This window comes from Mobula birostris, chromosome 7 (genome assembly GCF_030028105.1).
Source record: "Mobula birostris isolate sMobBir1 chromosome 7, sMobBir1.hap1, whole genome shotgun sequence".
NCBI lineage: Eukaryota > Metazoa > Chordata > Chondrichthyes > Myliobatiformes > Myliobatidae > Mobula > Mobula birostris.
The window spans coordinates 76,036,726-76,051,979 of NC_092376.1; the positions used below are offsets into that span (position 1 = coordinate 76,036,726).

A 15,254-nucleotide genomic window follows, 5' to 3' on the forward strand; every position below is an offset into this window, starting at 1 on the left:
AGAAGAAATGAGTTCAATGAGGCAAGAGCAATCAGAAACAATGGGTGTACCAAACAAACCTGATTACGAGCCGGACGACAACTGAAAATAATCAATAGGAGAAAGGAGGCCAAAGAAAATGAGGCATAACATCCATTACTCCAAATCTTGCTGACTAGCTGCCCCTGTGCCAGCAGAAGATTGTGCCACCCTGCTGGACTTGGGCCTGGATGACTTGGACATGGAGAGGGTGTTTCCATGAGTAGGAGAGTCTAGGATCCAAGAGCACAGCCTCGGAATAAAAGGCTGTCTCTTTAAAACTATGATGAGGAGGAACTTCTTCAACAGCTGGTGAACCTGTGGAATTCATTTCCGTGTAGGGCTGCACAGATCAAGTCACTGGGTGTATTTAAGGCAGAGAGTGATAGGTTCTGGATTGGTAAAGGGGTTAAGGCTGAAGAATAGGGTTGAAAAACAAACAGACATGATCGAATATCAGAGCAGACTCATGGGTGAAATGGCCTAATTCTGCTTCTACAGTACAACATATGCTCCCATGGACTCCACAATAAGCCTGCTAGGCCATCACAAGATCTGCCAAAAGCAATCAGCATAGAAGGTGCCGTGTTTTACTTATTTCCATGGGAACATCCAGGTGATTCCCAACATGGGGCTGAGGCTCTGAACCAATGAGAAAAGATGACTATGCATTTAGGAAATGGGAACAAGTTTACTCCAGTTGGGAAAATTTTAAAACTCGAAGCACGTGAAGGGGAAGGAATAATAAACAAGGTGCCAATCAAACATTCCTGGTACACTTTCCTTAAAGAGCAAGCGATTCCAGCAGTTTCAGTCTCAGGATATGACTGATGTGATCTCTGCTCCTTTGGCAGAGATATTAGAAGAAAATGCATGGGACTTTTTTTTTATTCTTTAATGCATACCATTGATGAGATTAAATCCTGGGAAAAAATGGAGATGTGGACATTTTGATAAGCAATTTACAATGAGATTTATGGTTATTTCAAGTAGATTCAATTTTAAGATTTGTTTTCTCTTTGCGAGATACAAAGCTAACACAAGCCTATTTTATAGCTTCTTTCCTCGCTTCTTTTTAAAAAAAACTGTTAGCGGAGATTACCAAACTTATGAAAACAGAAAAGGCTGTAAATATGGGGTTCCCAAACAGGGGTACATGGACCCCTTGCTTAATGGTATTGGTCCATGGCATAAAAAAGATCAGCAAGCCCTGCTGTAAATGCTCAACATGTCAGGCAGCACATGCAGAGAAAGGAAGAGTTCGCATTTCAGCTTAATGACTGTTCATCAGAATTGGAAAAAGTCAGAAACATAGCAAGGTTGGAGGTACTGTGGAAAGGAAGGGAGGATAATAAGGTCTGTGATTGGGTAGCAATCCTGTGACACAATTAGTGGTGCTGGCTGAAGGAGGGTAGAAATAGGGACATTCTGAAATACCACAAGAGGACAGAGAAAAAAAAGTGAACAGTGGAAAAGTGAGATTATAGAACAGGAATGGCTGATCACCTGAAGTTACTGAATTCCCTGTTGATTGCTGAGGATAAAGGATTTCTGTTCCTTGGATTTAGGCTAAAGCTCATTGGAATGGTGTAACAGACCAAGGCAAAGAGTCTAGAGTGGGAAAGAGATAGGGAACTAAAGTGCAGGGCAACTGGAAACTCAGACTCACCCTTCCAAGTTGAATGGGGGTATAGCACTGACCTGGAGGAAATGAGTAAGGTTAACGGGTTGTTCTACGTGAGAACAATTTCTGCCAAAGTGATGGTGGAATGGGAACAGTTGGACCTTTGTTGCAGAAGGAAATGGAGGGCCCTCAGCCATCATCATATAGATTGAAGAGGTAGAGGGATTGGCTATCCATGGGTAAAATGAACCAGCTGGAACCAGAAAAACATATATAAAAAAGTGATGGACAGCATCAGAAGCATTGTTGATCTATAGTCAGGTTGAAGAGGTTAAGAATAATAACAGTGGTAGAAATTATTCCTGGCATAAAAGGTGGTGCTACCTGGAAAGCCTAATTGTGGCTTACAGGAGTAGGTAGGAAAGGAATGAGCAAGGGTTGGGGGACCATGTGATTGGAGGCGGCAGAAAGAATATCTCCAGATGAAATTGGTTCAGCAAGTGCATGGAAGATAATCATGGGGATACGTTCTGTAGAGAGGAGTGTGCAGGTGTCAGAGTGATGGCATTCAGTGTCTACAATATAGAGGTTAGCTTTGCCAAATGCCAATAGCATCATCCCTGTCAGCCGAAATGATGACAATGTTGGGCTTAGGCCAACACAGTTTGCATCACAGTCTCTCCTGATCAACAAACTATCATAGGCAAGCCCCTTTTGTTCTCTTCTTCCCTACATCTGCAACATTAAACTACATACGTTTCCCAGTTGTGATGAAGGATCATCAACCTAATATGCTGCTGTTTCATTCTCACTGACACTGTCTGATCTTTTAACTTCTTTTTCTCCAGCATTTCCACCTGTAATTCAAATTTCTAGCATCTACAGTAATTTCCTTTTGAATTGTAGGAATATGTATTTTTCAGTCAGATTACCCATTACTGCAGATTGATGTGCAGTGAAGTGTGACAAAACAGTACACATTATTAAGACATCTCTAACATGACAAGCACACTGACAGCATCACATGACAATCTTCATTGTTCAAAAAGCTGGTTCTCTTCAACAGTATTTGAGTCTGGAGTAAAGATAAGGATAATGTAGATCAATAATAACATTTTAAGCACAGAATAATAAAGATGATACAGTTAAATGTCTTCAAAATCATATCAATATACTGTACAAAGGCCAGTAAGTGGAATAATTATGATAAATAACAGTTATAAGTGATCTTGTACCAGTACATGGAACATGAAAATTTGTATTTGGCTAGAAATATATAATCCTTTTACCTAAGGCTTGTTTAAAACACAAACTATTTCAAAGTCATTAAGCTGGAAACAATAGATCATGAGGAACAATATATTAGTAGTGTACACAGCAACCAGTGTCACAAAGAATGTTTGATTACCTCTGACTTTGTAAATGTATCTACAACTTTAAGTATAACTTGATTACCAACCAAATATTTATTCAAATGGACATATGCAACACAAGACAATTTTTTAATTCATTGTTAATTGGACAAACTGTGAAACTTAGAAGGAAGAATCTGTTGTCCTTAGATTATTAGTATAAAACATGATTTGTTCTTATATGTTATTCTAATACATTGGTTAACAGTTTTATGCACTCTATCGTATGTTCCTAAGCATACCATTTCAGAAGTGTTTGAGAGATTTTTTTTGTCAAGCAGAGTCTGGATTTTGCAGCTTCCATGACAGTGATGCTGTTAATATTCACTGTAAAAATGATAGTGTGTTCTGGAGCTTGTGCAGGCATAGTTAAATGTGCAAATGCAGAAACAAGCTGGCAATGGCATTTTGGTGAAGTCCTTGCAGACAGAAACCTTTTCAAAAGCACCAAACTAATAAACACATCGATATTTTGCAGATTGTTGTAAAACATTTTAAAATCTAAGGCCTCATTGAATGAGCTGTAACTGACTTTCTAAAATAGCATCTTAAGTGATGCATACTGGTAAATGATTTGAGTATTCAAAATCTAATTTTACACGCAAATCCAAATGCCCCAGAATAATTCTTTTAGGTTATTTTTAAATAACATTTTTTAATATTTCAACTTTGACCTTGATTTCAAGACTATGACCAAAACTCTATTTTGACTTCTATTAAAAGATTTTAAGGTTTATAAGCTAAAGTTCAGAAATTAGCATTTTCTTGTTTGGAATATGATTTGTTGTTCAATTTGTCTTGCTAACATTGCTACTGCTAGATGCCAATGATCGAAGTTTGACACAAGAATGAAATTACCATTGGGAAATGTACTCCAGTGACTGCATGGTCTTTGTGACGAGTTTCCCTTGATGCCACTTTATTGCTAACTGAAATACAGTCCAATGTTTCTCAAGTGTAATCATGCCTACTAGAGTTAAGTGTTGGTAGTTTAAAACAAGATAAATTCAGTTTACAAGAGGTGGGTAGAGAGCTAGAAAATTAATCCAACTTTGCTACATGAAATTTGGAAAACTAATCTAAAGATTACAGCTTTAACTATTTTCTACATAACATATCAATCACAGTCTGTTCAGAATTAGAAAATTAATAAGATTTCATATGTACTTTATTTGGTAATTTTAACAGATCTGTATACATGAAACATTTAAGAACGTATAAAAGAATCAGTCACAATGTGCCATGATTTGCTGCAGCACATTATTTACTTCTGTCTGTTATTAGGTTTTCCTTTCCATAATTGGATTCTTGACTTTTAGCAAGCAGAGCTGTTTGGTTGCAAGCTGAAAATGTCAAAACTAGATCTGGGCTCTGGGATGCATGGGTAAACAGAGAGAGCTGCTAATCATCCCTTTAACCAATCAGATCGCAGTGGTGTGAAAACTATCAATGTGATTGGATAAGGACGGAGGACTGAGAAGAAAGAAGAAATTCGAAATGGGGAATTCAAATGCAAACCAGGCACATAATTAAACAAATAAAAGGAAGAAGAACTGGAATTAAGAAAAAATGAATAAGAACTGTCTGAATAGTGTTTGAACCAACACGGACCAACATCACGAGAGAAATTGGCTCCTGTGTCACAAATTTGTGCGGTTTCCAAGAATCTTCTCTATATTAACTACAAACTATTATTTTCCTCATCTTGTTTTCGAATTATTTCGGCACTGTCAGCGAGATTCGTCATTGGAAATTATAGCGTAATAACAGGTTAAATATTTAGTTGTACTTTATTAGCTAAAGCCGAACTGTCATAATTACTCATTTAAAATGATATTTAAAAACAATTAAGGGTCCATTGTAGATTGAAATATTTTTCTGAGGGAATTACAATCTATATATCAAATTTGTAATGTGCAGCAACAAAGGTTTCGGTTTTAGTTCTGGCTTATCATACCATTTAAAGATTACCCTCGCTTCGTTTAGAGGATGTAAACATATTCAGATTTATTTCACAGCAAGAACAGAGGCAGGGGTCGCATCAGATCGTGGATTCTGCAGATTATGCTGGAGAAATATAGCACACTACATGTTAGCAGAGGCGCAAAGTGCCGAAAGGAACTACAATGCGGACTTCAGCGGACAACTGCACACGTGACGGTAATCCTTAAATTGTTACTGCTAAATTATGCTTCTTACTGATTAGTTTAAATTCGCACTTCAGTAGCGATTGCTGTAGAAACTGTTGGTGGGAGAGCCAACAAAATACAGTTTATTGAGAAGTTAAATTTCACTGATAGCAGTTCAGGGTTTCTAAGCTTAACTGTGCGCATCCAACTCCAGACATCGCTCTTACTTTCATTCTCAGAGACAGCACGGACAGATCTTGCATATCTCTGCAACACATTCAGGAGCTACAACACCCCTGCTCCCTCAGTGATTCTGGCAAGCAGTTACAAATAAGTTTATTATGGAAGTTTCAGAAGTGCCAACGTCGGTCGCAGTTAGTTACTGTTGGCAAGATTACCCAAGGGATCACTAAAACTAGGTTGATTCTGTTCTCTGTCTCAAAGCGCCTGACAAAATGCAACTAATCCATCGAGGTAACAGAGACCAAATATCTGTTGGAGTTAATCTGTTAATATGTTGGAGTTAGCATACGAATATAACATCAGTGAGATATTCACAAAAACACATAGTCCGGAACTACGGCTTAACAATTTTTCAAAGTCTTTTCGAGTCTTTTTAAACTCTTACATTTTAACGGGTAACCAATTTAGTCTTGGAAATTGGTGAAGAAAATGTTCTATTATATCTAATCCGTGCTGAAATTCGCACGTGTTCGGATACTTACGAGGAACTGTGTCCATACTGCGTGTAGTATCCCCGACGAGGATTTCTTTTCGTTTGAAGGTAATCTCCTCTGCCAGACGTTGGGTTTGCAAAGGTCGCTGAATTATTCGCAGCGAACCACGACGTCCTCTCGTCCATCTCCTTGGATTTTCAAGGCAGGTTATTCCTTGAAATTGAACCGCTTTCGCCAAGCAGTTATATCCCTGGCAGGCTGTGATTTGGTGCCGTCCTTAAATGACGCTCGGGCTGCGTCAGGTCTTGCACATTCTTGGGTGTCCGAAACCACTCCCGGTATATTGGAGATTGGTCTGGATTTGTGGACTGTGGGTAAGGACTGGTTACACAAGTGAACTGACAGGCAACGCGGAGACTATATCACAGCAAAATCTTCGTACGACGCTCAGTGGGAAAGATAACAGGAGACTGGACAGTGGACAAGTAGATTCGTCTAAAATCAGGGAATTAGAAGTTAATTAACCGTTTTATTTGACTAAAACATCTGTTTCAATTGCTGCTTTCCGTCGAGACTAAATTAATATAACTGAAATGATACATTAAGGTAATTATATATTCATACATCCTAGCGGTCTTGTAATTAATATTAAATGCCTGATTAACATCATACGACAAATTATGATAGATCGCATAAAAGCTTGTGAAAATATAACCTGTCTGAGTGATGTAAGGTTCTTGGCTTTTGCGTACTGCAAAATAAGTCTCATAATTTTAACAGATCCCCAGCCCCGTCACTTGCCTACTGTTTGAGTGAGAGGATGTGGGTGTAGGAACATCAGAAATGCCAGTGGAGAAGACCATTTTCAGCAGAGTTCCCAATGATCTGACCTTTCCGGTCTCCACCATCACAATTTACAGTCTGCCAGTTTACTGATATCACTAAACACATCAAAATTACGAACAGTAGGACCAACGGGAAAATATTACACTGGCCACAGTTATATCAAGCATAAAGAAAGATGGTTTTGGTGGTTTGAAATAAATCATATGAGCCATGGGGTATCACTGCCCAGATCTCCCAGTTATCTTCAGTTACATCATCAAGCGATTCCATCATGACATTATAATGGGCCTGTTCACTGACGATTGCATGAATTTCTCAGATAATGAAGCAATCTACACCCCCACATAGCAAGAATTAGTATGCAAGAAGTTAAACATACAGACAACAATAATTTATTAATTTAATAATTAGACTGACGTTACCTATTTGGCAAAGTAATAATAACTAGAAAATTAGTTCAAAGTAAATCAAAGTTCAACGTTCAAGGTAAATTTAACATCAAACTATACTTATGTCACCATCTACAAGCTTGAGGTTCATTTTCTGCAGGCATTACAGTAAATACAAAGAAACACAATAGAATCAATGAAAATTCACACACAGGACAAACAACAAATGTGCAAAAGATAACAAGCTCCAAATATAAAAAGAAAAAAAAAACAAAATAATAATAAATAAGTAAGCAATAAATATAGAGAATATGAGGTGAAGACTGCTTGAAAATGAGTCCATAGTTTGTGGAGACTGTTCACTGATGGGTCAAGTGAAGTTGAGTGAAGTTATCCCCTTTGGTTCAAGAGCCTGACGGCTGTGGGGTAATAACTGTTCCCGAACCTGGTGGTATGAGATCTGAGCTCTTGCACCTTCTTTCTGATGGCAGCAGTAAGCAGATGAAGATAGCATGGACTGGGTGGTAGGGATCTTTATTGATGGATGCTTCTTTCCTGCAACAGTGTTTCATGTATTTGTGCTCAATAGTGGTGGTGGTGGTGGGGCGGGGGGGGGGGGGGTTTATCTAATGGACTGGGATGTATCCATTACATTTTGAGGGTTCTTTTTTCATTCAAGGATATTTTTTGTTTCCATGCCAGACTGTGATGCAACCAGATACTGCTCACCACACATCTATAGAAGTTTGTCAAACTTTTAGATGACATGCCAAATATTTGCAAACTTCTAATGAAGTAGAAATGCTGCCATTTCTTTGTAATGGCCTATTGTACTGGATGTAATTGAACTACTGACAATAACTCTAAAATAATGCATCAAGAAAAATATTGAATCAGAATCAGGTTTATTATCACCGGCATGTGACGTGAAATTTGTTAACCTAGCAGCAGCAGTTCAATGCAATACATAATCTAGCAGAGAGAAAAAAATAAAATAAAAATAATAATAAATAAAGAAGTAAATCAATTACATATATTGAATAAATTTAAAAAATGAGCAAAAACAGAAAACCCATACATTTTTAAAAAAGTGAGGTAATATCCAAAGATTCAATGTCCATTTAGTAATCGGATGGCAGAGGGGAAGAAGCTGTTTCTGAATCGCTGAGTGTGTGCCTTCAGGCTCCTGTATCTCCTAACCGATGGTAACAGTGAGAAACGGGCATGCTTTAGATGCTGGAGGTCCTTAATAATGGACACTGCCTTTCTGAGACACCGCTCCTTGAAGATGTCCTGGGTACATTGTAGGCTAGTACCCAAGATGGAGCTGACTATATTTACAACCCTCTGCAGCTTCTTTCAGTCCTGTGCAGTAGCCCTTCCATACCAGACAGTGATGCAGCCTGTGGGAATGCTCTCCACAGTACAACCTTAGAAATGTTTGAGTGTATTTGTGGACATGCCAAACCTCTTCAAACTCCTAATAAATTATAGCCACTGTCTTGCCTTCTTTATAACTGCATGGATCTTGACTCCCCGGAACTTGAAGCTGCTCACTCTCTCCACTTCAGATCCCTCTGAGGATTGGTATGTGTTCCTTCATCTTACCCTTCCTGATAGGCTGAGAATTTGATAAATAGATATCATAATATATATTTAGCCCATGATCATTTGATCAGATATTGGCGGCATGGAAACTCTATACAAATATTAGCACTAACTGAACTGTAACACAGCTTAGAGCAGGAAGCAGGCTCAACAACTTTAGAGAGCTGCGGTTGGAAAAGGAAGCGCGCTTAAGGGAATGGAAAGGAATGGTGTCCTCATTCTAGAGAATGCCAAAAATCCCTCCAAACACAACCTCAAAGACAGCGGAAGGAGCCTGCCCAAGAGGTGAATGTTCAGAGACAAGTGGTACAAAATGTTGAATAAATATAGCTTCAGAAACTATTTCCTATAAAGTTTCTGGCCAGCATTGCAGGTCCCACCTTCAGTCCTAAATTCATCACCCTTTTTTGATTTTGGCCCCCTGTTACACTTAAACCCATCCTACTGTCTGCAATGTTGTCCTGTCATCTGCCTTTCCCTCCTCAGTCTCACTCCACACTACATCTATTTGTATACTAACTGCCCCATTCTCGGCCCCATCACTCCAGTTCCTATCCTCCTGCCTAATAAGCTTAAACCCTCCTCAACAGCTGGTTAGTAACTACATATGCCGTAAGTGATCTGTAAAGGCAAGTCCATTTTGTACGGTTCATGCCTTCTCTAGAAGAGATCGCAAATATCCACAAATCAGAAACCATGCCCCCTGCTCTAATTCTTCAGCCATGTATTCATCTGCCGAATCATCCCATTCCTATATTCACTAGCATGTGACACGGGCGGCAATCCAGAGATTACTACCCGGAGGTCATGATTTTCAGCTTTATGGCTAACTCCCTATATTCTTTCTTCAGGACCTCCTCTCTTTCCCTACCCATGTCATTGGTAGCAGTATGACTTCTGGCTGTTCACACTCCCCCTTCAGAATGCTATGGACCTGGGCCGAGACTTCTCTGACCCTGGCATCTGGGGAGGCAACATACCAGCTGGGAGTCTCTTTCACGTTGACAAAATCTACTTTCTGCTCCTCTAATTATGGAACACCCTATCACTACTGCAGTCTTCTTCTTCTTCCCTTTCTTCCCCTTCTTCTTCCTCCCTTCTGGGCCACAGAGCCAGACTCAGTGCCAGAGACGTGGTCGCTGCAGCTTCCCCAGCAGGTCACCCCCGACCCTCCCCAACAGTACCCAGAGCAGTATGCTTATTATTGAGGGGAACAGCCACGGGGTACTCTGCACTGGCTGCCTATTCCCTTTCCCTCTCCTGACAGTCACCAGGGACCAGTCTCTAGCAAATCACACTTCTCAACCCAAAGTGTAACCATGGACCCAGAGAAAGCATGCCCTTTCTCTAGGTCCATGGTTATGACTTGGGTTGAAAGGACGTAACCCAGGAAGGAAGTGACAGGGGTGTGGAACTGGCACTTCTCTAACTTGCAGTCCCATTGGTTTAAGTTACTGGAGCATGACAGCCACTGGATTTTTTGGCCGCCCACCATGATCGCAGATGTATGTCAGTTTGTCTCAGCCTGCCCTCAAGGTGCCAGTCCGATTCCTCAAACCAACAGTCCTCTGAGCTCCTGAGGCCCCTACCGGTCCCTTGACACCCGTGGTCCCACATTGCCAAGGACTTCATCCTAGCTGCCAACTGTGTGTACTACCACCAGGCCAACCACCATCGGTGCCCAGCCAGTCTATTCCAGCCTGGGGACAGTGTCTGGCCATCCACCCTGTTAGAGTGAGTTTTTGGGTAGACGATTCATTGACACGTAAGTGACTCTGGCCACCAGTCTTCTGTTTGACAAAGTACTGTGGATTGAGTTCACAACAATGCATTTCCTAAAAGCTGTGAATATCGGGATACTAGCCAGACAGTGCGGATGGAAGTGTGAAGATTACAGGTAGTTTCGAAGACAGCCTTATCTATACTTTATAAATATTAATTGTCCTCTATGTTAGCACGTAAAATACCAAATAAATGTATTGTGGATTAAACTTGCACTCCTAAAGGCTGTGAGTACCAAACTCAGAAATGCTGGCTTCGGGAGGAAAGGATGAAGTCAGAAGGTGTGATGCTTTGTATGTAGCTTCAAAAGAAAGTATTGTCTATGCATTGTCTATAACTTTGTAAATAGCAATTTGTGCTTAGCATATGAATATCGAGCCCACATTGGGCTAGCAGACCTTTCCACCGAAAGTGTCTCCGTCCGTATGATTCCTGCTTTACCTTGTCATGTCCAATAAAGAAGCTGCTTTGTGTCTACCAGTGGCTCTGTCTCTCTGGTGATTTCACCCACGCGACAGCATTTGGTGTCAGGAGTGGGGTATTTCGTGACCCGTCTTGTGGCCAGCGTTCCTAGCAGTCTAAATTGGTTTGTATTTTTCCAGAATAACACTCACACTTGGATCTGTTGGGTCGATGGTACACGGGTACACGAGGTATCACGAACGCGGAGAGCTGAACTGGTAGATGTAAAAGTAGTGCGTGCGTGTGCACGTGTGTTTATGTAAGTGAGGAAACTTTGCATGTTAACTTGGTTAACTTGGTGAGATGGAGCGACCAGTTGCAAAAGGTGATAACCGACAGTATAGTTCGGGACGCCGGAATAGGGGCGTGTATACTCTTTCGGGGAGTTGCATTTTAGTGTACGCGTTTGCAAGTATGATGCAAGGGAATACAGTAGGCATCATGAGTTCGGGTACAGTACTCAAAAGTGGCAGATTGTGGAATACATACTCTGCGGTTTTAAGTATGTACTGTTTAACTGCTACCCGTCTTTGATATTTTGCGTAGTGTGCGAATTAGTGTGGAGATATCTCAGGGAGAGGTTTTACCCAGATAGATCTACCAGAATGGCACCTATTGAGGTCAGGCAACGTCAGGTTGAGAACCCTGATGATCCGAGCCAGCCCTTGACCTTGATTACGACTACAGTATTCATAAGACCTTCACCCCCGGGGAGAAACAGAGCATCTTGTCTGAGTTGCCCTCACTTAAAGTCGCATGTGTGAATTCAGAATTATGGCGCAAGCTCGAGGAAATGGTTGAAATTCACCAGATGCACCCTAAAGATATACACGCATTGGTAAAAGTGAAGTTCCCGAGGAATATGTGGGACAGGATGGCCCAGGGGGTGCGGGACGGTACATGAGCAACTACCGGGAGCGCCAACAATGAGGAAAGATATCGCTCTTTTAAAGGGGAAGTGAGGCAGCCACTGGGGGGATGGGAGAGTAGCTGGAGAACGATAATAGCAGTGACCCAGAGGGCTGACGAGACAGCCATGGATGTAAATACTGAGTATACGAGAGTATTGCGGGTTGGATAACCCAGGGAGGGATGACCAAGTCTTCCTGAAAATGCTAAAGGAAGGCCTGAGCTCAGCCCACCAGGAAGTTTTAGATTTAGGCATAACGGTGGAGTCCAACTACTCTGAGATAGTTTCATGGCCCAGTGAGATAGACCAAAGAAAAGGCAAGAGAAATTGTAAAGTGGGTCTAGTGGATGCAGCCGCTGTGATGTCCCGGAGAGTTTGTTTTGCTTGCTGGCAGCCAGGGCACCTAGCAAAGGACTGCCGTACCAGGTATAAGACAGTGAAGGAGTTGATATGCTACAGCTGTGGCCTATCAGAACATGACTGGAAACAGTGTCCAAAAGGGAAGGGAAAAACCCAGACGAAGGTCACGGCAGACACCCAGTCACTCACCCCATCAGCAACCAGTCTGACTGTTGATCAGATCAAAGAGGCATAACAGCGCCTCTTAGGGCAGAAAAAAATGTGGCAGCGGGCTCCACTGCCAGCGCTGGTGACCCGCGGATGTACACAACGGCATTGTTAGGGGAACGGCAATGCAATATGTTAGTGGACACAGGGGCATCAGTATCGATAACAGATTTACCCTTACCAACATCCGGACAGGCCAGTTATATCAGGGGTGTAGGAGGGAAAACAGTAAAAGCAGAAAGAAGCGAGCAGCAAATACTAGAAATCGGGGGAGTGCAGCTTCCAGTGTATTTCTGGGTATGTCCAAATAATGAGGGCACAATCCTTGGAATAGACATATATTCGGGAAAGGGAGAAATACTATGGACAAGTCAGGGGCAGCGAACGCATACAACCAACAGAATACACAACCTGCCTAGTATAGTCGCAGCTGCCCCGATCATCAGAGACTGCAGCCCGGATGGGGTCTGTGGGTTACCTTGTCAGCAGTTCCCAGCAGTGTCGGCTACACACAAGCAAGCTTGTAGTCGAGTAAAGATAAACCCAGTTAAAATAGAGGAGGGTCTGTATAAACCCCCTAAGCAGGACCCTGTACAAACTGACACACTGTCCATTATTCTGGGTATAGCGATACACCAGGGGATACTCAGAGAGACTGCGGCCACTCCAGAACATAAAGTCGTCCCAGTTCCTCCGAGAGCAGACATTACAGCGAATAAAGCAGCAGGGGGTCAAGAGGCAATTGAAATTGCAAGTTTGCAGGAGGAAATGACAGAAGCCAACTTAGTAAAATTATATGAAGAGGTAGAGGCAGAAGAGAATGGAAAATGGAGGAGGAAAGGAGGGACCAGATGGGTGCTGGACACACGGGGAGGAAAGAGTCGCAGTGGCCCCACCCTGTATTAGACAGATACTACTGAAGTTTTATCATGGGGGGATGCATCAGGGGAGGCAGAGCATGATCACAACCCTCCGGCAGGACTGGGGGTGGCCAGGGATGGGAGGGGATGTTGAGAAATTCTGCCGCCGTTGTATCATTTGTGCCCAGCATAACCCTGGTAAGGGCAGAAAGCTACAACTGGCAAACCAGCCTCGGCCGAGGGGACCCTGGGAAAATATCCAGATAGACTTCACAGGGCCCCTGCCAAAAAGCAGGGGGAAAAGCTACTGAATAGTAATTATGGATCAGTTCACCCGGTAGGTAGAGGCTTTCCCAACAAGGGACTGCGCCGTCCGCAGCGCTGCATGGATCCTAGTTCAGGAAATCCTCCCAAGATGGGGAACCCCAGTCCATGTGGATTCAGATCAGGGAGAACATTTCACAGGGAAAGTGATGAAGGAAATGTGCCAACTGCTAGGAATTCGACAGCGGTTCCATGTACCCTACCATCCCCAGAGTTCAGGGATAGTAGAAAGGATGAACTGAACAATCAAGAATGCGTTAACCAAAGCTATAGCTGAGACAGGAAAGACATGGGTTGATGTATTACCAGGAATCCTGATGAGATTGCGCACAACCCCGAACCGCACGTTGGGTCTCAGCCCCTATGAACTATTGGTGGAGCGAGCAATGCGACTCCCTTATGGGGTAATTACAGGTTGTGGGGAGCCTGGGGCTTACAGGGATAAAATGACACAATAGGTGAAAGGCCTTTGTAACCAACTTAAAGTGTTGAAGGACCGAGTGAAACAACAGCAGCGAATCGCGGATCTGAGAGAGCCAGAGGGAAAGGAGATAGTCCTTCCACAGCCCGGCGACCAAGTTATGATGAGAGTGCTGCCGGAAAGGCCGGGGTTTGCCCCCAAGTGGATAGGACCATAGACGGTACACTTAACCAATGATACGTGTGTCTATGTACAGTACAGACTCGGCGTGGCAGCCAGTGGAAGCACTGGAGCAGGTTAAAGCATACGACTCACCCTCTTGTTGCTCCCACAGACAGAGTGGGGAACTAAGTAACCATGAAATTACAGAGAACATAAGAGGGGAACACCAGCCGGTCATGCCAGACCTGACCACAGCTGATGAAAACATGCCCGGAGAAAACGCAAAGGCAGAAAACGCCGAGAGCGTAGCAGAAGACACTAAGAGTGTGTTGGAAAACCATGAATAGCCTGCTAAAGTGTGATGATGATGGTACTCTGTAAAGGAGGCTGGTTGCTGAAGGTAGATGATTAATTTTATAGCATAATATAGAAAATATTGGGAATAGATGGGGAGGGATTTTTAAGTTAAAGCAGAGACAGCAAGTTCCACCACTTTGATGGCATTTCAGACGTCACACGACATCTGGAAGCAGTCATCCTGAGTCTGAGGAGCTGGGCCCTTTTCAGCAGTTGGGCCAGTGATCGACTGAACAGTTCGGAAGGGGGTGCCACCGGGGAGAGCTGCCACTGTCCTTCAAGATGACGTTTACGTACAGGCCACCCCAACCCCTTCCTGTCCATCAATGAGAGAGCCTGTGGGTGCTCCTGGAAGGAGAGTTTCAGCAACCAGAGGAAGAAGGGCTGAAGACAAAGGAATGTGATTAAGCTGCAGTCAGCCTGCAGGGAAAGAGCCGACAAGCACACGAAAGGAGCCGCATTTCTAAAGACTTGGAACAGCCTCTCTGCTCAACATTTGGTAGGTAGCGATTAGGGAATGCTAGGATAGATATCAAGGTACATAAAATTGGAGGGGGAGGGGTGGATTTCAAGACAGGGCATTTTTGCTGCCCTATTTGAGCAGATCCTCCAAGGTTGGCCTTTCCTGGTACAAATTTAATTTTTATCTAGGAGGGCCAAGAGGAGGAACTGTTAGAGTGAGTTTTTGGGTAGATGATTCATTTAC

The 15,254-nt window shown here is 42.6% G+C and overlaps 1 protein-coding gene across 1 annotated transcript in view; it reads right to left on the bottom strand.

Annotated features, from left to right (window-relative positions):
• The window catches only part of LOC140200763 (short transient receptor potential channel 6-like), a 121,557-nt gene extending 115,475 nt beyond the window's left edge, over window positions 1-6,082 (bottom strand). The window contains exon 1 of the mRNA XM_072264363.1: window positions 5,909-6,082. Coding sequence (XP_072120464.1) covers window positions 5,909-6,045 — 137 coding nt within the window. The 5' untranslated portion in view covers window positions 6,046-6,082. The remainder of the gene's footprint in view (window positions 1-5,908) is intronic.
• Window positions 6,083-15,254: the final 9,172 nt, after the last annotated feature.